Source organism: Taudactylus pleione, unplaced genomic scaffold (assembly GCF_031769625.1).
Source record: "Taudactylus pleione unplaced genomic scaffold, aTauple2 ptg000726l, whole genome shotgun sequence".
Classification (NCBI taxonomy): domain Eukaryota; kingdom Metazoa; phylum Chordata; class Amphibia; order Anura; family Myobatrachidae; genus Taudactylus; species Taudactylus pleione.
This window is the reverse complement of record NW_028285128.1, coordinates 8770125-8794348: the sequence shown is the minus strand read 5'-3', so window position 1 is coordinate 8794348 and position 24224 is coordinate 8770125. Positions and strand designations below refer to the sequence as shown.

The 24224-nt window shown below is 42.2% G+C and overlaps 1 protein-coding gene across 1 annotated transcript in view; it reads left to right on the top strand.

Moving 5' to 3' along the window:
• The window catches only part of ENTHD1 (ENTH domain containing 1), a 71740-nt gene that overhangs the window by 23494 nt on the left and 24022 nt on the right, over positions 1-24224 (top strand). Inside the window, exon 4 of the mRNA XM_088456927.1 lies at positions 5259-5325. Within this exon, the coding sequence (XP_088313053.1) occupies positions 5259-5325 (67 nt within the window). The remainder of the gene's footprint in view (positions 1-5258; positions 5326-24224) is intronic.

Here is a 24224-nt window from a genome sequence, read left to right as displayed (position 1 = left end):
ACTTGAAAAATCCTCAAGGAGACCAACTGATGCACTACAGCATGGAAAAAGGACTATGGCCGGGAGCCCTCAGGGCTTCCAGCAAGGGAACAATGGGAGTCATTCAGACCCGCTCGCGAGCGGCAGGACGCTCGCAAGTGGGTCGATGTTCCCCACTGCGCATGCGCACAACGGAGGAAGCTCCGCCGTGCGCATGCGCGAGACCCGACCAGCGACGGGCTCACCATCGCTCCGGGTCTCGCACCAAAGGGGGCGTGCTGTCGATGTTGATTGATAGCACGCCCCCTTTGGTGGGCGTGCCTGCCAGACGGAGGCGTTCCCATGGGAACGCCTACCGTCTCAAGCCGGCCCCACTGACATCACTAGTGATGTCAGTGGGAGTGATTTTGGCTCTGATAGAGACAAAATCACTCCAGGGCTTGCGGCAGCGAGACCCTACCGCAGGGTCTCCGTCGCAAGCCCGATGGTCGCGATGGTCAAGACCATCGCGACTATCATGGACGCTCGCTATAGCTGTGGGTGGTAACCCACAGCTATGCGAGCGTCCATGTGGACGCTCCAAAAAAAGGTAGGAGGGCCCTGATTCAGAGCGAGCGCTCTGGTCAGAGCGTTCAGCTCTGAATCAGGCCCAATATCCTCGGTATTTGCCCTCAATCTTGACCCACACTTAGCACTGAAAGAAGTGTATCTACTTTGGGTACCGTCCTGCCAATACCTGTGTATGCATTACTGAAAGAAAATAGAGGAGCCCAGTGCTATTTGTACAGATTTTCTGAGCAGAGAAGGTGGTTAGGCTAAATACTATGTTTGCAGATGTGCAAGGAAATGGATCACAAGGCAAGGTGTGCATCCTTAGTGATCTTGTTATTGTTACGGCTGTTTGTCTGCTATAACGGTGATTCCCAAACTTTCTCTATTCAAATATCTTGTCTTAGGCCACGAGTTTCCTATTTGGATACTCTGCAAAAAATATTAAAGTAGGGAATTTGTACTTTCCTGTCATCCTTAGGGGTAAATTTACTAAAGTGAGAGTTTTTAGAAGTGAGTTTTAAAAGTGATGTTGCCCATAGCAACCAATCAGATTCTACTTAACATTTAACTAGCACCTTCTCAAAGATAATAGCTAGAATCTGATTGGTTGCTATGGGCAACATCACTTTTAAAACTCACTTCTAAATACTCTTACTTTAGTAAATTTACCCCTTAGGCTCAGTTATGTGGTGCGGTATTGGTTGTGCCTTATCCCACATTGCTTTTGATTATCAGCAATCAACAGTGCTTTTGCCTATTGCATGGAGCTGAAGTGAAGGAAGAGGGGAGTGATAGAAAATGAGGGGGAGCAGGTGTGGTGCAAATAGATAATGTATTGTGGGAGATTAGAGAAGAAGGAGGGGAACAGATGGGGTGGAGGACATACATCCAAATATGGAGACAGAGAAGAACAGGTACACTACACATAGGTTGGAGGCAGAGAGATTTACACTAAGATGGTGACAGACACACAGAGTTGTAGCAGAGACACAGACAGATGGGGCAAACGCGGAGGGGCTGGAGTCAGTGGTGGGCAGGGGTGTAGCGGTAACCCTACTTACACTGAAGTCTGCCTTCTGCTGAGATCTTGGGCTCTAAAGGAAGATGCACAGTGTAGGAGGAGGATGTAGGTGAGTTCACAAGGGCGGGATGCACAGGCAAATATTAAGCAGTGTAATCTCCTTACCACCCACCAGCAGCAATTTAGGGTGTTGTGGGGGCATACTGTAGTCTGGCAACCATTTTATTAGAGCAATGTGCCTTTGAGTTAATTGTAGTTCTTTTCAGGGCAACAACAGATTATTTATAGACAAATGGATACACTCAATGTTACTTGTAGTCATTGGCTAGCTTGTTATGTTCCTGTTCACCATAACGTGCCCACAATATTCACTTCTTAAGGTGCGTACACACTTGGCGTTCTGCACACGATCCCACGATGTGTACGATTTCCCTTGAAACTCCTCCCCGGCAGCTCTGCACATGATTTGGTGTTTAAAGTGTCCAGTTTACAAACGATCTATCGTGCATCCAGACTTTTTCCAGTGCTTTGTGTCCCAGATTGGCAGATCTTCCCTACAGCACTGCAGATCTGACGATGCGATGTGCGACCAGCGGGGACACGCATCGCATCGTGATCGTGAGTGGGGACTCACAATTTGGGCATATTTTACACGATCTGTTGTTCTGATGCGTCGGAATCGGCCAGATCGGGTAAAATAACGCCAAGACCTTTATTCTGATTTTAGTAATACAGATTATCAAACTGTGGTATTTGCCCACATCACAAGCAAGTCTATCAAGTGTGTTATATGTGACAAGCTAGGGTGTGTATTACAGACGGTGTTTGTATGTTGTCTCCCATCACTGATTATAATCATTTCTCAAGAGAAAGTGCATTTGCAGAAAGTTCAGCTTTGCACTTCCTTATCTTACAAGGTAGAGATATATTTATATTTTCTAGGTATACCACAGAATCTTACCCAGCGTATTTTCTATAGCTATTAGCCCATGAAATATTAAGTCAATAACACCTTGAAAAAGCAAAGCGGTGTCTTTTCTTATCATGTTTTCAAGATACCTTTATATAGCAAATTGCAAGTTTCTATAGCAACAATGATGGTCCATTGCAAATAATCTATTCTCGATCTATCTTTTTACATACACTCGTTGTTTTAAATCCAAGTTTAAATATGCGTCCAATTGTAAAATTCTGGATATTGCATCTTTAATTGAACTGAATATGTATGAAACGTGTGCTGCACAGATGTATAGCTATGGACAGTAACAATTCCTATGCAGCATGTTTATGTTTATGTTGATATGCCTTTCTTATGTGTTTGGTTTTCAATGGCTGATGATATCTTTTGTATACTTTATTGACATCTCGGGGTAAATTTACTAAGACTTGTGTTTGACTTATAAATATAAATGCTGGACATTGCCGTAACATTTACGATCAGTATGATCTGTGCAGGCTTTTGTGCGGAAAAATTTAAAGGGGTCATTTTCTTTTTGTTTTTTAAAGTGTATGCCCCCCCTTTCAAAAGCATAACCAGCCCCAGACCTCTGAACCCGGTCTGGTACTGGAAAATCTGGGGGAAAAACTGGCATGGGTCCCCCATATTTTCCAATAAGCAGCACCAGACTGAATCAGTCCGGGGGCTTACACTATAGCAAAGAGACACACAGCGTGGGCTCCCCCTGCCAAGGTAGATAGGAGTTCCGGACTATAGAAATACAGTAATTAGATAGACAATGTCTAGATAGACACCAGATGTTAGACAGTCACTAGTTAGACAGGGACAAAAGTCAGACACACTAAAGTTTGACATGTAAGAAGGTTGACAGATACAAAAGGTCAACAGGGTCAAAAGTTCGACATGAAAGTGATCAACACAAAAATGGACGACACATTTTTGTTTTTTAGGGTTAGGCACTTACTGGAGGGTTAGGGTTAGACCCTTACCCCCATGGCTAGGGTTAGGCACCAGGAGGGAGGGTTAGGGTTAGACACTTACCCCCATGGCTAGGGTTAGGCACCAGGAGGGAGGGTTAGGGTTAGGCACCAGGAGGGAGGGTTAGGGTTAGGCAGCATGGGGAGGGTTAGGGTTAGGGTGAAGATTAGGGCTACAAAACTAAAACTAAAAAATTGTTGACCATTTTTGTGTCGACCATTTTCATGTCAAACTTTAGACCCTGTCGACTTTTTGTCCCTGTCAAACTTTTGTCCCTCTCTAACTATTGACTGTCTAATGGTGCGTACACACGTCGCGATTTAAAAGAACGATTTGAACGACAACGATATCTTTACCGTTATCGTTCAAATCGCTCTTTTAAATGGTCTCTACCAACTTACCATCGACCAGCGATGCATGGCCACGTATGGACAATAGCGATATCGTCCATCGGCCATGCATATCAGTGAACTTGCTCTAAATCAAGCAGGTTACTATAGGGACCCGCGATCATTGAATGCGGGTCGCTATAGTCGTCGGTAAGTAGGTGGTGTGCTGGATGATCGATATCGCTCATCCAGCACAACAGGGAGGGTACATAACGATCAGCCAGTGATATCGTATCGCTGGCTGATCGCTACGTGTGTGTATGCACCATACCATATGATATCTATCTAGACATTGTCTATCTAATTACGGTCTATCTCTTATTCCACACCCGGTAGATAGAACAGACATTAAACATAACATAGAGAGGACCCTGCTGATGCGAGCATAGCAATATAGAGGGAGGTGGCAATAAGAGACAGCAGAAGCAAATAGGACACAAATTAACATATTGTTTGGAAAAAAATAGGTTGTGGACATGAGGGTCTATGGTAAGAAAGTATGAAGAGGATTTTGAGGGAGTGTTTAAAAGATTTTAGATTGGGGGAGAGTCTGGTAGAGTGAGGTAAAGAGAATTATTGGAGACTAGAGTGAGAGGAATTTATAAGATGGTAGGAGAGGTGGAAGGAGAGATGGAGCAGAGTGGTGGAGCTAGGGTATATCTCATAATGAAAGATGTATGGAGTCGAAGTGTTGGTGAGGGCTTTGTTAGGAGGGTGTGTAGCTTGAATTGAATTCTGCAGGTAGGTACTGTAGGTGGAGGCTAGGCCAGTAAGGAGGAGGTTACAGAAGCCGAGGGGGGGAATACTGAGCAGTAAACAAAGATTTTCATTGCTTCTTGAATGTAGAAGGGGCATACTGTATGTTGCGGCGTGAAGGTCTCAGTGTGAGCGACAGAGAGGGTAGGAAGGGGGAGGTGAGAGGGGGATGGAGAGATGTGAGTTCACATTGGTGAAAAGGCACTGGTGGTTGTTGGTAAGGTGGAGATGAAGGATCAAATCAGATTTGTTTGGCGAGGGAGAGAATGACAAGAAGGAAAACAAGAGAGTTGATATGATAGAAACATTAAAAAACATTAAAGACATTAAAAGACTTCAAGATGCAGTGAAGTAAATATATATATATATATATATTCATATTTTTTCAGATAGTGTGAAAGAATAAGCTACAAATTGAGAAAATGAAAATAATTTAATAATGCATGGAACAAACAAAAGGTCATTATCAGGATCATAAACATATATTTTTTTTTATGTCACAAGGTTTAAATTCTCTGCCATCAAATTCTTTGTTTATTAAACAAAATAAAATGTTGTTTGTACTTTTGTCTTTCTGAATATAATTACATTAAATTACAGCTGCACTCAATTTTTCACTTTGTAGGATTTGTTACTGATTAGTGAAGATAAATCCCAATTATTACATACAAGCTTCACAGATCAACAGCCAGGTACAGTCTCTTTTGATTAAAAAAAAATATTCATATACATTATTATAGTAATAAGGTTATATAGTAAATTACTATATATTAAGATGCCCATTTATCAACGAGTTTTATCATAGGCAACTAGTTTTAAAACTTATTGCGTATGATAATTGGTACTCAAGCTAATCAACTCCCAACTGTCATTTTTCAAACAGATGCTTTTCTGTACCCTTCCCCAGATTTGTGCCTCGGGACAATCCTGTCTCGGAGGTCTACAGACAATTCCTTGGACTTCATGCTTGGTTTGTGCTCTGACATGCACTGTCAAGTGTGGGACCTTATATAGACAGATGTATGCCTTTCAAAATCATGTCCAATCAACTGAATTTACCACAGGTGGACTCCAATTAGCTATAGGAACATCTCAAGGATGATAGAGTGTAAACAGAATGCACCTGAGCTAAATTTTGAGCTTCATGGCAAAGGCCGTGAATACTTATGTACATGTGATTTCTTAGGTAATTTTTTCTTATTTAATTTGCAAAAATCGCAAAAAAATATTTTACACGTTGTCATTATGGGGTATTGTGTGTAGAATTTTGAGGACAAAAATTAAGTTATTCCATTTTGGAATAAAGCTGTAACATAACAAAATGTGGAAAAAGTGAAGTGTTGTGAATACTTTCCGGATACACTGTAGATATGAGAAATAAATTACTAACTTGAAATCTTAGCCCAAAACAAATGTATCGCTCCTATTTCTATTTTTACATTTCTGTTTGGCCTCTGTGCTTTTATTTTAGTGCTCACTTTCACAGCCTACAAACTTCAGTTCTTCTCTGGGCTGATGACACTTTGCTCTTCTGTAGATCCCTAAAGGTTTTAAGTAAATTCAAAGAATATCCAAGATAAATAAGAATATTACCAAACCAGCTAATTAATTAGTTCCCAATTTGTATTATCAGAGACAATTGTTTCCATTACTTTGCATGTCACAGGTATATTAACAGTCATGTTACTAAGCATTCCCAATGAATTTTATTGGACTTTAATACTGCTATACATATTAATGGGAATTACAAATGTTAGACATGATATTGGCCTTTATAAGTACTGTCTATATTACTGAGAATTTGTGGAATGGCCATGTGCAAACTGTTGACCAAATTAACGAGTATATTACTACTGTAGGATATGCTGTTCCCTATTATATACTGGTCTAAAGCTGAGTACACAATACAGGAAGTGTGACCAGCATGACATTACCGGCGACGGGACCCTGCATGCGGCAAGTGCATCCGACGGGGGGTTGGCGGCTCTGTGTTATGCTGCATTCTACATCATGGCATCATTAGTGACATCCCTGGAGCGCGCATATCATGGGTACACACTAGACGATGTACCCGATATGTCTCTCCGATGCGCAGGATCGGACGATATATCGTCTAGTGCAGTGGTCTCCAACGTTAATTGAGGTGTGAACTACATTAGACAAATGAAACCTCCTGAAGAGCTACTAAAATTGTAGAAAAGAAAGAATCTGGCTAATAACCAAACAATTGAAAGTAATTTAATGAAATAAAAAAATGTTTCATAGAAAACAACAATGCATTTAATTATTACAGTGATATTGTTGTAGTTTGTAAATAAAATGTAAGCACAGGCACATTTCACTGTTAATTACCGTCTCTAAGGAGGTACGTGCAGTTAAGGAGCAAAAGATATAGGCAGGGCCGCTGTGTGATTTTCCCGGCAGGGCTGGGTGGGAGTCACTTTCTCCGCCGTACCGTAGATGCCATGGGTGGAACTACGGTGAAGCATGTCAGGTGATTGCTGTAGAGGCTGCGGAAATCACCTGATATGCTTCCCTGTGGCTCCAACCATGGCGTCGATGCCACCGGCGAGCATGCATCAGAGGTCACTTCCTTCTAGGTGACTCGGCAGTCCTGCAGCAAGGTGAGCTACCAAGGTTAAGACCGCGAGCTACCGGTAGCTCGCCAGCTACAGGTTGGAGACCACTGGTCTAGTGTGTACCCAGCTTAAGAATGAATGAACTGTTTTATACTAGTTACCAGAATAAGAACTATACTGTAGGCTCAGTGACCAATAAGGCTGCACATGTTATATGCACTGAATAAACTCTCAATGGTTTGTCAACTGACTCAACCTCTTCCTTGTATAACTGATCATTATTGAGGGTAGCAACACAGTAACAGTATAACATACAAATCATCAATGGTTCCTTAATAGAAATGGCTAAAGTTGTGTTTCTTGATGCTTAGATCCCAGTTCACATTTGCTCTCTGTCTCCGTCATATAGACAAGAAGGCAGATTGTATAAAGCAGCATACCACTCAGTGTGTAACTCCCGAGCAGTGGCAAAAGGATTTCTAGAGGGGGGTTTCCAAATGCTTGATTTTAGAGTGAGTGTGGCCAGTCCATGAAGAGGGTAGAATTAGCAATTAACCAGCTTTAATATGCATCATAAAAAGTGTATTGTGTGTAATAATTCCAGCATGTACAGGACCAGCAATCACAGTAAGCCATTAAATGTGTCATGCAAAGTGTATTGTGTGTCATAATTCCAGCATATACAGGACCAGCGATCACAATAAGCCATTAAATGCAGCAGTACAGCCATCTTGCCTAAGCTGAATGTTTTCATTTTAGATGTGGGCACCATTCCAGAGTATTAGAGCAAGTCTTGGAGTCTGGGATCAATCTAGCACTGCCCTGGACATATATGTACATATTGGGCTCTATAGCAGCACATGAATGTTTTCCAGATCTCCTAGTTGGTGCACAGGTTATTTATTACTGGCTGATACATGTTAAAAGATCCACAGGTGGTGCTAATTATTTAATTTGTGATAGTGAGAATAACATGCAGTACTTGTAAAATTCTATTATATTACTATTTCTATTGTAGTTATGGTGTGGGCTGGGGAGGGGGGTTTCCAGGCAGATGGAAACCCCCCCTGCGTTTGCCTATGCTCCCGAGGGCAATGGAAGCATTTGGAAGGGGGTGCCAGCAGGGATGCTAATAGGGGAAAAGCCCCCTCACAATACAGGGGCCCACAGTCTAGGTGCCTGGCTTTTCTGGCCACTACTACACGCCTTTAATGTTAGAGAGACAGTGAGTGACCATTAACCTGTGTGCATCTTGTGTATAACAATATAACAATAAGGATTTACACAGATATATTTACACAGATATATACTTGAAAATTAGCTCCTTAAAATCAGACAAGAATACAAATAGAAACTGTGTACTCATGTCTTTTTGATTTAACTACTGCTAAAGAAGTCGCAAATATGGACAATAATGTACAAGGGATCTGATTTGTGCCACGGGAATAATTGCCACGGATATAGCAAGAGGTGTAGTCCTGCAGCACAGGAGATGATTGTAAGTTATAACAGGAGATGATTGTAACAGGACAGACTTGCAAGAGAAAGGGGTTTTATTTCTGACACTGGACAATACACCAAATACACCTGGCTCCCTCCTCCTCTGCTGGTGGTCGATGTGGGTCCTGGGCGGCGCAGTCCTCCTCTCAGTAGTGTCTGACATTCAGGGGTGAGTGATACTGCAGGAGATTTATCCTTTTGGTTCAGCTGATTTGTGATATCAACTTGGCTCCAGTTTCAGATTGCCTTGCCTATTTAATTTGATCCAGAGTATTAGGTCATTACTGTGCTTCAGCATTCAGTTGCTATTCAGTTGCTATTTGATTTCCGTGTACTGTACCCAGTCTGTACCACCATTAGGAACCTCTGCCTGTGACCCCTGACCGCGGCTTGTCTTATCATTGTGAATCTCTGCCTGCGACTCCAATCTTGACTTGTTTCTCCGTTTTGCTTCTCCGCTAGTGACCCTGATATTTGGCTCATTTCTTAATCTGTGATCCTGACCTTTGCCTGTACAACTATACTCCTGCCTGCCTACTCTGTACCATGCTTGCACTTCTACATAATCACCTCTAGGGGGCAGATAGAGGGCTGTGACTTGCAGACTCCTAGAAGAGTGGTCCATTCCGGAAATATCAGCTTAGTTAAATGTTCACTTATTTACACATACGGTAGTCATATCCTCGTATCTACTAAAACAGTGGTTATTAAACTCGGTCCTCGGGACCCCAAACAGGTCACGTGTTCCAGGTCACCTAGCGGGTGCACAGGTGTATATTCATTACTCACTAACACATTTTAATAGATTCACAGGTGGAGCTAATTATTTCACTTGTGATGCTGTGAGGAGACCTGGAAAACATGCACTGTTTGGGGTCCTGAGGACCAAGTTTGAGAACCTGTGTTACTTCTAAGAGTTACAATTTACCTAAAGTAATAAAACATGAAGTGTGAGTTTAATACCGATTCCGTTTAGACTGTGGTGTTTGAGAAAAAATTACTGTTATGGTTTTGTTCCCCTCTAAATATACAGTATATGCAGGGAGAGTCTCTATCTAAAGGAAACTGGTTGTTTTATTAGCTATGAAGAAATGAAATGGCGCGCACTTAATGCTGATATAAATCACATTTCACTGCTTCAGGTATCAGCAGTGGTGGCAATTAGGGACTAAATAAAGAATAGCTGAAATCCTCTGCCTCATTCTCTGCACTAATTATTGTTAAGAAAAAAGTCTAGTAGGCTATAACTTTACATCCAATGAAATCTACACCAGAAATTAACCTTTTTATACGCAATGCTGAGAAATAGGAGAAAAAGACAATTATTTTACAAGGTCACTCATATTGCTTTGGATTGCATAGCAAGAATTTATATAATAATCCCTGATATACTGTTGGCCACTGGTATTAGGGATCTTAAAGCCTAAGCTTGCTCCGAATGCTCTTCAGAACTCCTCTGCCAGGGCCAGGGATTCTCAGTCGGAAGACACAGACCCTGGTCTCGTCTTCCACACCTACAAAACAGGGGTGACACGCTCCCATTTTTAAAACGGTTTCCGTCGCCACCCTCTCCGCGCTACTGCGGCTTAGAGGTCACAGCGAGCAATCTTGCAGTTCAAGATCCTCACGTGCGCAGTACAGTTCCTGCATATGCGCTGGGCAGTAATCATCGGAGATGTACACAAAATCTCTAAATCAGGCCCAGAATGAAGAATCTAGTGATTTTGCGCATACTGAAGTGTATTACACGTCTGCATATTGTGTGGTCCGGAAATGACTTTTGTGCGTATTCTCGCAAGTAGCTGAAATTGGATTGGAATTGAGGTCTCTCCAACAATCCATTCAGGGTACATAATTCATCTACACTTGTTATCTAGATGAGTGTACTGGCAAATGTGCTTGGCATTTACTTTAAGATTTCCACAGTCTATTACAATCCTTCAATTGCCTTACAGAAACAAATGTCAAATTCTAAAAAAATGAAGTTTAAATTGGCAATTGGCCCAGTAGTGCGGCACATGGCCCCAAAATGTCGGCAATGCCAGATAATAATCCGATTGAAGTCAATCATCATTATACAAGGCAGGAATGTAGTCAGAAGATGACCTCTGTTGGCCTGTGTGTGCATTTGTCTTCTGTCCTCCATAACTAGCTGCCATAAAGCTAGAAGATATGCGACTGCTCAGCCCAAGAACTGACTGACAGGATTTGTACACTCATATACTCTCAGTTATAATTAGACTTTAAAATCTTATTAAATTTAATTTCTATGTATTCTCATGTTGATGAAGCTACAGTATGTGCATTTTCAATATAACACATATCAAATGCATTATTTGACGTAAAAGTTTTTGTTTGTCCATCCAAAAAATGGAATTTGCTTTATGTAAATATTTTCTAAATGACAGTTCTGATACTTTTCTAATCATCTCAATTGTGATCTTTTCTGTTAGTTCTAGGGATAAAATATACAACATATACTGTATGATCATAAAATGTTCTTACTAATGATCTCAGGTATAGGGGCCAATCCAATTAGGTGCGAATTGCGAGCAGCGAGTTTGTTTCATGAAACTTGCAGACTTAGCAGCGAAGCGCGCTCCTGAGAATTCTCCAATCCAATTAAAAATGCCTATTCGCACTACTCGCAGTGGAGGGGTGCGAATTGACTGCCAAATGAGATTTGAGAGAAGTGAATGAAAATGTGGGGAGACCATCCTGAACCCCCCAAAATGGATAATTTCATTAGCAGGGCCGTATAGAAGACATTAGGAGGGTACTGTAGGTTTTTAAATGGTGTCAAATGGCTGATTTGTTTAAAAATGCAAGAAAATTATAAAAAAAACTACTTTTTTTGTGTTATCTCTAATGAATTAAACGAAAAAAAAAAAATGATACACTATTACTTTTCAACTAAAAATTAATTGTAATTACATATGGGATGCCTAAACTAACGAAAAAGTTGATTTTGGATTAATTTGAGGTCTTGAGGACTTTTTTTTTTTTACCCTCAAAAATGACATGTAATTATTGGACTATTAAGCTAATTGGAAACTTCCAGTTGCCTAATTAGTCATTGGGGGGGGGGGTATCCAAGGGGTTCAGCACAGTGTTCCGACATTTTAACCTTAAAATAAAGATTTTCCTTTCCATCTCTCACCCTCATGGAGGTGCGAATGGAAAGATGCAAATTCAGGGCCTGATTCAGACCCGGTCGCTATGAGCGTACGCTCGCATGATGAGTATGCAAATATTTGAAAGTGACGTGGCGGGGAGCGATCGCTCGCCAAGGCATAAGCACGCCCATCATACCTGTACGAGTGTTCGCTTTGTGTATGCAGACTCCCCTTAGCGTATGCAGGGACGCCCACTGCCCCACGTCATCTCCTGGAAGTTTATGAAAACATTGGTACATCGACCACTATCGGATGTGAATGCAGTTGCTTGTGGTAGCTTTTTTTTACCGCAAGCATTGCAAGGAAAACAGAGGAAAAAAATGGCTGGTGACGTGTACTATGACGCTGCCTGTTATTTATGCACGCCTCTAAAATGGCGTTGAAACACTCGGACACGCCTGCGTTCGCATCTCCGACCCCCCGTTTTTACTGGACTGCCCCTGTTACCACCCACAAACGGCCTCTCCTGTCACTCACTCTGCTGGGCTGGCTTTGCTGGGCGAGCGAGGGGTCTGTGATCGCACAGTGTAGTTCGCACATGCGCACTGCGATGCATACGGATGCGCAGATTAGCAACCATTGGCAATTGCGAACGGACTGCAGATACCGGCCGGGTCTGAATCAGGCCCTCAGTCTGACTGATTCAGTGCGAGTTGCTAATTGGATTGCAAAATTAATTCGCTATTTGAATTCGAAGAGAAAACAGCAACTCGCACCTCGCAATTCGCACCTAATAAGATTGACCCCATAGTGTGTTGTGTGTCTGCTCTCTAATGCAGCTGTATAATCTAGCAGTTGTTGTCAGAAAGTGTATGATGCCTTGTCTACAGGGCGCTACTTGCATACAGGGATGGGTTTGGTCATCTTAAGTAAAGTAGCATCTGGGAATGTATGTTTCAATTGGCTGTTATGCAGCTTGGGACATATCGACATTCACAGTGTCGTCAATGATATAATGTTGACATAGAGTTAGGGATAAATTCATGTGCACGCTAACTGCAGCCTAACTGTAACCACGGCCTAACCCATACTTTAACTCTGAATTAAACCGCCGACATTCTGCCTGTCGATATTACGTCCATGTCAACAATCTGAAGGTCGCCATTCAGACCATATCAACACTCTGGTGTCGACATTTTTGTTAACATAATGACTGCGATTCAGCAGAGGACGGAATTGCAAACACAAGCAGCTTTGCAATTCTGTCCTTGCTAAATGGTATATGCAGCAGGAGGTGTCTGACCCAGCACTGCACGTAAATGTCTCTGCCTATCAATCATGCAGAGGCATACGGGGGCCTGCATGTGATCACGCAGGACCTGTTCTGCACATGCGTAAAACGGGACCTGCACACATGCAGATTCCAGGTAATCGTGAATCTGAGATCAGCAATGTACGCACAATCAGGCCCTGCATACCTTGTGGAAGTGCATCTAGAATCTAGAATTTGGTTGCACAGTTTGGAGGGTGAAAAAAGCAAGTTATAATTAAAATAATTATATCATACTTACCTACTTTTGAAAAAGCATTTCAGGGAGATTGAGAGCAGCGTCATAAAAATTGATTTACATCCCAATGTAAATCAGCCCCAAAGCAGTTAATAAGATCTATTTGTTCATGAAAACACACTGATACTTTTCAGAAAATGCATGTAGCCATAGGGATCATTGGGGCAGATGTATGAAGCTCTGGAAAGTGATAAAGTGCAGAGTGATAAATGACCAACCAATCAGTTCACAACTGTCATGTTACAGGCTGTGTTTGAAAAATGACAGGTGGGAGCGGATTGGTTGGTCGTTTATCACTCTGCACCAGGGCTGCCATTAGAAATTGTGGGGCCCGGGACTGTCACAACAGGCAGGGCCCCTCTCAACCTTCACAAACCCCCACCACTTCCCACAACCCCTCTTTACCGCTACCTTACCTATACACAATATATATATATATATATATATATATATATATATATATACACACAGTATGTATATATATATATATATATATATACTCTGCATGTTTTAGTTAAGTCAGGGTACACACACACTTTACTTACCTTACCTCGCTCGCTCCATACTTTTGTCACTGTTCATGCTCCGGGCGGCTCCTCAGTCCTCACACCACTCGTCCTCTGCAGCTCCTCTGTCATTCAGCGGCGCGGCATGTCATCGCGCGCACAGGCTTAAGGGGTATTAGAGAAACTTTATTGACAGCAGTAGGCACACTGTCGTTTGGCCAGTCAAGGAAGGTGGGAGGCGGAGCAGGAGGACGACTGCCGGGCCGGGCTGGGTGAGGTGGCTCACAAGTAATCTGTGTCTAATGTGCGACAGCGGCGGGGCCGGGGGTACAGTAGAGGATGCAGCCAGGCCTGTCATTTATGGCCAGGAGGTTGTAGTGGGCAGGCAGTATGTTGCAGGCGCCGGGCGGGCCCCCCGAGTGTCCGGGCCCGGTACTCCAGTACCGGCAGTCCCCCCCTGATGGTGGCCCTGCTCTGCACTTTATCACTTTCCATAGCTTCATACATCTGCCCCATTGTGCCTTATAACCAATGCAGGGAAATGATTCTAATGATCCCAGTTGAATGTATATATCTGTCTTTTTAAAAAATATAATAGCTACATAATGAGGGCAATCAGGGAGACTTCTAGACCCTTCAGGGAGTCAGAGAGATTGGTACTATTGCAGGGAGTCTCCCTGACAATCAGGGAGAGTTGGCAGGTATGGCTTATATACATAACTAAACCTCTGTGAATAATGTCCCTTCCCTGCAGGTCTCACCTCACTGCTCAGGCAAATGATTTCTTCCAAATAACTAGAGATGAGCAGGTTCGGTTTACAGAGATCCGAACCCACCCGAATTTAGCATAACCGAGTCGGATCCAAGCAGGCTCAGATGTTCCCGCCTTACTCGGATCTCTCAAATCGAGGCAAAACCATAGAGACAAAATCTCGCGGTTCGCGAGCTTTCCTCTCTATGATCAATGTAGTAGATAAAGGACCACGCGATGGATGCCATTTCACTCCGGATGTGGAGACTGAACAGGGAGGGTAGGTTAGTGTAGGCCTAGGAGAGGTGCTGGTACTATCTGCTGTGTCCTAGGCTGGTGACTGCTGATCTATTCTGGTCTCTGGTCACGGTGCTGTCACTGTCACTGTGCTGTCTGCTGATCCATCTGGGCTGTCTGCTGTGTCCTGGGCTGGTGCTGCTGATCCATTCTTGGCTGGTGTTTTTCATGTCTGCTGTGTCCATCTGGGCTGGTGCAGAACTGCAGATACATCTGGGCTTGTGCTGTGTCCATCTGGGCCCAAGTTCTGGACTCCAAAAAAATAAAAAATATATAGTCAAAAAAAAATCAATCAAAGTGTCTTTTATATTTTTCTGTGTGTGTGTGTGTGTGTGCGTGTTAGGCTTAACCGCAGTACCGCACAAGATCCAGCCCAACTCCAGTAGTGCTAAAAACAAAAAAATTCAAAGTGTCTTTTATATTTTTCTGTGTGTGTGTGTGCGTGTTAGGCTTAACCGCAGTACCGCACAAGATCCAGCCAGCAATACAAGTTGCAAGCTAGTGCTGCCCAACTCCAGTCGTGATCAATCTGTGCTCTGGGCCCAAGTTCTGGAGCTGAAAAAAAATAGAAATCAATTGTCTTTTTTTCTATTAATTTTCTGTGTGTCTGTGCGTGTTAGATTTAGCCACACAAGATCTAGCAAGTCGGCAACTCAACCTAGTGCTGCCCGACTCCAGTTGTCATCAATCTGTGCTCTGGGCCCAAGTTTTGAACCTGAAACCCCCCCCCAAAAAATGGTGTCTTTTGTCTATTTATTTTCTGTGTGTGTGTGTGTGCGTGTTAGGCTTAGCCTCACGAGATACAGCAACACAACCTAGTGCTGCCCGACTCCAGTCATCACCAATCTGTGCTCTGGGCCCAAGTTCTGGACCCGAAAAAAAAAATAGTGTCTTTTGTATATTTTTTTCTGTGTGCCTATGACTGCACGTGTGTGAATTTTGTAACCGCACCTTGGCTACACTATTGGTGCTTGTGACACTGCTTCAAGACCGCAGAAAATATGGAGGGCTGTCACATGACAGGAGAGCAAGGCCAAGAACCACATGTTGTAGCTGCCGCCAGCAGTCAGCATGATAATGCAAGGCCGTCAACTTCCTTGTCCTCTATGAAGCCCCATGCCTTCAATCCTTAAGGGTATCCCAACCATCATCTTTGCACAGTCCTCAACTCTATTATTAATTATATCAATCAGTTTTGAGCCAGCAAGCTGGATGCAATCTTTTGGTCCTTTAACTAGATGGAAAAAAAATATTGTGAGCTGTGAGGTAACCAAAATTGACTGGAAACGAGTGGAAATAATGTTATTGATGTTATTAATACTGTGGGAACAAAAAAAGGCACATTTTATCTGATTTTAGCTGTTTTTTTTATTTTTTAAGAAAAAAATCCAGATCCAAAACCAAAACACGAAAACAAAACACTAAGGAAAAAAATCCAAAACCAGATTCAGATCCAAAACCAGGGGAGATCCAGATGCAAAACCAAAACACGAGGGTTGGCGCACATCTTTACAAATAACAGGAATTTGTAGGAATTCAATTATGAATTACAGAGGTTGTAAAATATACTATTGCACATTAAATGCATTTTATACTAAAATAAAAGCAAATTCAACTCTTACCTTTGAATTTAAAAATATATTCCTTTGTGCTGTTTCTGTACTTTTGGATGTCAAGCTCACAGAACCAATAGGATACAGGTTTAATTCCAAATCCTCTAGACTTATTCTGGCGTCTCCCCCCTGAAGCTTTTGAACATGCAGGGCAATAAGTGCCTTGTTCTAATCTCTGCAGGAATAAAACAGCTGCAAGATGAAAAGACAAAAATCGGGCAAAGTCATGAATTAGGAAGGCACAAAATCCTCCTTACTCTTCCTGTGAAAGTAACAGTATCTCCTTGGGACAGAATGATTTTTGCTGCCTGTTCTCAGTGTAAAGCATATTTATTTTTTGTCTGAATCAATATTGTGTAGTCTTACACAAAAGAGTTTATATTACATAGTTGCTGCTGGGAAATAATGGGTAGCAATATATAAATAACAAATCGTCCACGATTTTGCCAAAATTGAGGTTTTTCTGCGATTTTCCGGCGATCTACAAAACTCCATATGTTATAGAGTTTGAATAGCCCCAAAATTGCCTAATGATTTTTATAGTGTTTTTAATAGAAATCACCAGATGTAAGAATCACTGTGTTCCCAAATTGCCACATATACTCAAGAAAAACATGCTTAAAAATACAGGTCTCTCTGAACGGCGAGATAGGTGGCGTGTACATTGAGGGACCAATTGGTCCAGGCTATGCAGAATTAGGTCCAGCCCCATAGGGAAGGTGAATGTGAGGTCCTCATCCTAGAGACATCCAGCCCAATGCTTAATAACATTTGACCCTTCCTCGTACACTTGAGCTGTGGGCACCAGGGTAATTTGATTATTTGTCCCTCCCACGAAAAAAGAACTCATATTTTTTTCTGAAATAACTTGAAACAGACAAAAGTAATTGCCATCCATCATTGTTTATTTCATATTTAACAGGTCAGACTTTGTATTTGATTTTTGATTCAACAGAATAATATTTGAAATAATAAAACAAATGAACATGGCATGGACAAAAATGATGGGACACTAATATTTTGCTGCACAACCTTTAAAGGCAATCACTTCAATCAAGTGATTTCTGTAGCTCTCAATGACATTTCTGCACCTGTCCACAGGTAGTTTGCTCTCCCTGAGCAACTGCTCCTGCTGTCTTAGGCTTGATGGGTGCCTTCTCTAGTCTGCATGTTTCAGCTCTTTCCATAGATGTTTGATAGGATTCAGATTAGTGCACATAGAAGGCCACTTCAGAATTGACCAATGTTTTATTCTTATCCATTCTTGTGCTCTTTTAGCTATGTGTTTTGTGTCATTATCCTGTTGGAGGACACACGACCTGCAACAGAGCTTTCTAACACTGGGTAGCGAGTTTCGCTCCAGAATGCCTTGATAGTCTTGAGATTTCATTATGCTCTGCACAGATTCAAGGTACCCCATGTCAGACACAGAAGAGCAGCCCCAAAACATAACTGAGCCTCCTATTTCATTTCCTCATATATTTCACAGTAGGTATGCTTTTCTTTGAAAGCTGTGAACGGAATTGGTATGTTATACCACCGCGCCTAAGCCCGGCGGATGAAATACCGACGGTGGATGAAATATCGACGCCGGAAAGCCTGCAAATGGAGATCCCGACAGAGTAAGTATTAACCCTATCCCTAACCCTCTCCCCCCTAACCCTCCCTTGGTAGTGCCTAACCCCAACCTCCCCCCCGAAAGCCTATTCCTAACCTCCCCCCAGGGGTGCCTAAACCTAACCCCCCCTCCCTGCACCATAAACCTAACCCTCCCGGAGGGTGCCTAACCCTAACCTCCCCCCAGGAGTGCCTGATGCTAACCCCCCTTCCCCTAGCCCTCCCGGGGGGTGCTTAACCGTATGTCCCCCGGGAGTCCCTAAACCTAACCCCCCCCCGCGTGGCTAACAGCTCCTGATGCTCGGGTTATCTACATTCGGTATGCCGGGCGTGGGGATTTCGGCATGGAGCTAATGATAGGCATCAGTATTTAGACACCTATCATTAGTCCCATGCTGTCGGGAAGCCGGTGGTTGGCATTTCGACCGTTGACTTCCTGACTACATCCCTTGTGAACATAAAGCCAATGTGATTTGCCAAAAAGCTCCAGGTTTGACTCATCTGTCCAAAGGATAATCTCCCAGTATCACTGTGGCCCTGTCAATATGCATTTTAGCAAATTCCAGTCTGGCCTTTTTATGTTGTTTTTTTCAAAAGTGGTCCTCCTGGGTCTTCTTCCATGGAGCACACTATCGCTTCACAAAGCGTTGGATGGTACGATCAGACACTGATGTACCTTGGCCTTGGAGTTCAGCTTGTATCTCTTTGGAAGATTTCCTTTGCTTCTTGTCTACCTTTCTCGATATCCTTCTGTTAAACCTGGAGTCAATGTTCCTCTTGCGGCCATGTCCAGGGAGGCTGGCCACAGTCCCTTTAACTCAGCTTATTAATAATATTTGCAACTGTAGTCACAGGTACCTCAAGCAGTTTGTAGATGGTCTTATAGACTTTAGTTTTGAAATCTTGGCTCTCCTTTGCTTTGAACACAGAAAAAAGAAAATTGCCCCCCAGCACACTGCAGATAAATCAAAAATACTTGAATCCTACATGATAATAGAAATTCAGAGGTATTGGTTTACATACATTTGCAAATATATGAATAAGCGCTGGGCCGACGTCAAGGCTCCTCTATACCAGCGTCCCTAACATTAAAATTCTTATATAGTGTTAATGAAATGTAAAAGAATTAAAATTCTTTTACATTTCATTAACACTTATTGATTTATCTTTACACATCTATCCTTTTACACTTCAGTATCACCTTTTTTCCCCTTTTCGTGTGATGCCCTGGGGATGGTCCTTGGCTGGAATATTTTGGGTGCTTTGCTTCTCAGGCGTGAACCCCTTAATGTTAGGGATGCTGGTATAGAGGAGCCTTGACGTCGGCCCAGCGCTTATTCATATATTTGCAAATGTATGTAAACCAATACCTCTGAATTTCTATTATCATGTAGGATTCAAGTATTTATCTCCAGTGTGCTGGGGGGCAATTTTCTTTTTTCTGTGTTCAGTGTAAACCCCGCCCTTTACAAGCACCTGTAGTATATTATTAAGCTGATTGAGCAACTACCATATATTGTGCTCTCCTTTGCTTTCTCTGGTCCATGTTTTATGTGGTGCACACGATTATACCAAATACTGTAGCAAAGTGACTACAGTATTTTTCTTCATTTAAATAGACTGAATGACTGATTAGAAGATTGAAGACTTGTGTGATGCTAATTAAAGAAAGCAATTAGTTTGAAATATCACTATAATGATATAATCCAATTATTTATCATATTTTCTAAGTGGTAATAACAAATCTGTCCAGGCTATTTTAGAATATCTTTGGAGAATAAGCAATAATTTTTGTATTTTAATGGTTTCTTTGCTTTATTCTATGATATACCAAAGACATTCGGGTATACATGAGACAATCGCTTTCAATATCATCACTTTTCAGGAGGATTGAACCATTGTTTTAATGAGCTGTAAGGGTACAAACAAATGTATCCACGTCTGTATGAAGATAATTGAGGTCATGACAAAATTCACTGATAATTATGATGTATCATTATTCAGTTTATTTATTACATGTCACAGTACATCCAGTAACGTATTAAAAATAAACATATATCACTAAGGAAATTACATTATTCAATATTATGCAAATACTATTCATGAGAACAATATTTGAGCAAATAGCAACAGACATTATTCATATGTCTTTATACATTTTGATACAATTTTGCATAAATCAAAAGTTCATAATTTTTTACCCTTGATCATAGGAATACCAAATATATGAATGTATTTTTAGCATATTTCTTATATAATATAAAGATATTTGCAGCATCAAATGGTTGGAAGAAAAATCAGTGGCATTCACGTCACACAAATATACCTCCTGAACTGCTACTACACTACCTTGTCGAAGCTGGATAATTGGCTGAGACAAGATCAGTTTAAAATTGGATCGCAGCGACACCATCTTGCGACTGGCCGCAAGACGCCATCTTGGAAATGAGATCGCAAGATGCCATTTTGCGAATGGCCGCCTAAGCGCCATTTTAGATAAACTCACACTTTAATACATGTGGCGATATTACTATTAGCATCATGCGATTGCATCTTTCACCATTTCTCATACACACATTAATATGCACAATTGCGCTGTAAACTAGTCGCATATTAGCGAATGCATAAGATCCTGTATGAAAATGCTGAATATTAGCTTCATGCACACGCATCTGCCCCAAGTTAACTAGCATCTTTACATCAAACCCCACATACTCACACATTACATATTCACATACAAGGTTCCATAAGCTTTAAGGTATAAAGATTATTTCGTAACTAAGGTTTTATACGTGATAAGTAAGCCATGTTTGGTATTGTACTGATGCATACTCTCTCAACAGTATTCCGGTAATATCGATGGAGAGATCGCAACATGCATTCTCAACTTATGGACCGCAGAGACTTCAAGCAACAAAATGTACACTATATGAACAACTGTTAGGATTTGCATGAGGCGGGAAACCAGAGACCACCAGTTGTTAGAGGCTGGACTGTGTCTATTTGAACTAACCTGTTAAATGCCTTGTAACATATGCCCTCTCCTTTAGGACTAATGGTATTAGCAACAAACTTCTCTATTGTGTTGTTTATTCCTGGGGGGTATAAATATGTGTGCTCTGACCCTGGGTTCCTAGTCTTCGTGCTGAATGCTGATTGACGGGAGTTTCTTGCTGATGCCTACATCTGGACCAGAGAGCGCTGCGTATGTATAACTGTACTTGGGTCTGTATAATTTATTTGCGCTAAGATTATATGTGGATCATAGCGTGTAACTGCTGTACTAGAACCTGTGGCTTTGGAGCCACAGGTTCTAGGTCTGGAGTCTTTATTTACTGTATGACTGCGTACACAGAATAGCATCATCCTTAGAGGTTTATAGGAAGGATATTAGAAGGTATAGGCAGGGGTATTTATAAGGTTCAAAGGCAGTATCGTTAGTTGGGGCTCGTAGTGAAGTCACTTACCCACTCACACGGCACTTACGGTTATCGATTTCTCACCAAAGGGTGGAGTGGCCACATGCAGGGTTTACCTGCAACCGCTCGGTGCTGAGAGATTGCTACCCGTTTTTGTGTGAGCCAGGGACGCTGACTAGAATTCAGGGACAAGAGAGGAAAAAGTTTGTTTTCCTTTGTTGATAGAACCTAACATTTAAAGGGGTGCTGCAGTATTGAACACGCGGCTGAGTCGCAGTTTTGCGCACAGTAAAGACGCACTTTTGTGTACGAAGCTAAAGGTTGTCATACGGTTGTGTGGTAGTCGCATTATTGTGTATGCGACCGGTCGCACAATAGTGTATACGTACTTCCGGTTGTGCTGCCACGTGTTTAAACAAAGCCGTTGAGGTTTACATTCTTTTCAATTGTTGTCAATATCTGGGTTAAGGTGTATTGTTCTGCGCAGGAAAAAAAAAAGTGTGTAACAGTGAGTATTTGTTGGTAGGGGTAACTTGTTCCCTAAAGTTAGAGGTACCGTATGACCTTTAAGGGCTAAGTGGTAGCCGCTCGGTAAGCAGCTTACCGTTCTATACACAGTAGCAGGTGTACATGTTGTCTTTGTTGTAGAGAGGTGCGTGGAGGTAGTAGACTTAAACTTCCATAGGTGTGGAAGTTGCCTTCTTAAATCTTATATGGGTGTGTGTGGAGTAGCCTTTTTCAAATCTTCACAGGTGTGTGGGCACTGCCGTTTAAATCGTCCACAGGTAAGTGAAAGTATCTTGACTGTCTTTCACCAGTTTAAATCTTTATTGAAAAAATGTAGGAGTTGTCTCAGAATGGGAGCCATGCAAACAATACAGATGTAAGACAATGATGTGCTGCTATTGGAAGCGCCATTTGGATCGGCCAGTAGTATTATGCATACTAAGTATGGTACTTATGCAATAAGGTATTGTGATGTATGGTTTAAAATGACGATGAAGAGTGTTAGACCGTTTCCCAGAATTATTAGTTTTGATAAAGATGTATTAGATAATGTCCGCGATCACATCAGTCTGATGCGCTCCCGAGAGAAAATGGTCAAATATTATGAATGTTTAAAGTTGTGGCAGCATAAAGGGGATGCATGGCTTAAAAATGCGCAAGCGACGCAAACAAGCATTGTGAGCGCATTGCCAGAGAATGCATCCGCGACGCTGAATTGCAATGCGGGTGAGCCGCAAAATTGTGTGCATGTGCAGCAAGGTAGCGTTGCTGAAGGTATTGCCAGCAGTTCACGCGCACCACCCCCACCTTATGTGGATGGAGGTGCAAGTACAGTTATCAAAAATACCCATAAAAATGTAACAAGCAATTTGTACCCTCTCTTAAGCAACTATAAAGAAAATGTTCATGATGTGGATGATGAGCCTATTGTAATGTCTACCATTTCCCATGCTGTACAAATGGTAGATGCTATGCCACGACAATCACGAGTGGTGCCGCCATCTCCATCGGTAACAGCAAGGGAAGTGCTAACACCCTCTGCACCCGTAGAGGAAGTTGTTAATGCCATACGTAGCAGCAGCAGATTAAACCCCCAGCCAGGTAACAAGGTCAAAGGTAGCAGCGCTACCGGTCTGCATCCCATTCGGACAATAACTGTTCCGAATGGAAATGCAGATGCGAACGGTGTAGTGCCCACGAGGGAAGTGGTAATGCATTGTCCTTGGACAAGAGCAGAACTAAATTCCATCATAAATGATTTCACCGATCCCAAAAAGGAACTAGCCAAATGTCAGATTTTTGAGGAATTTGGGTAGTTCTCATGAGCCAACTAATAAAGATTGGCGTGTGGTGTTAAGGGCATGTCTACCACGCAATACCGACGTGACAAAAGTTATCACGGATTGTGTATTGGATGGTGACGTTCCCTTAACGGACCAAGTAAACCAAGGTAACATTCACCACAGGGGAATGATAGTCACGGTACTCATGGACGGTCTTAAGGAAAACTTAAAGACTCGGGTTCAGACCTCACAACCTGGGTGGAGGGGAGTCACAATAGATACACTTATAGAATCTGCCATAGAACATGATAAGAACATCTCAAAGAAGAGAGAGACTCAGAGCGAAAAACTAATGGCTGTCAGTAATCAAGCTCTGGAAGGAATGACTGTAACATCACAGCCAGTAGACACACCTGCACCTATACACACACTTGCACCTGTTACACGTCCTCACCAATCCCACACCACAGCAAACACATCCTTACCCCACATATCATACACAACCACAGGTCCCATGCTACCCACAAACTTCATACCTCCCACCATACCCTTATCCTCCATATTCCTACCCATACCCACCATCTTTCCCTCTTGCTCAACTCCCACAACAATCCTTTCATCCACCCCATTCAAAAAAAATGTTTTAACTGTCACCAAGTGGGACACATAAGTAAGTACTGCAAAGTGAAGAACACACATGAACACGGGTTTCCCATGGGTTCATAGGCAACCCCAGTATCTTCATCCAGGCCTTATATGACGGTTTACAATCTTTTCAACTTGCCAATGGATCTATTCTAATGTAAAATGTGGACGATTTATTGTTGTATTTAGG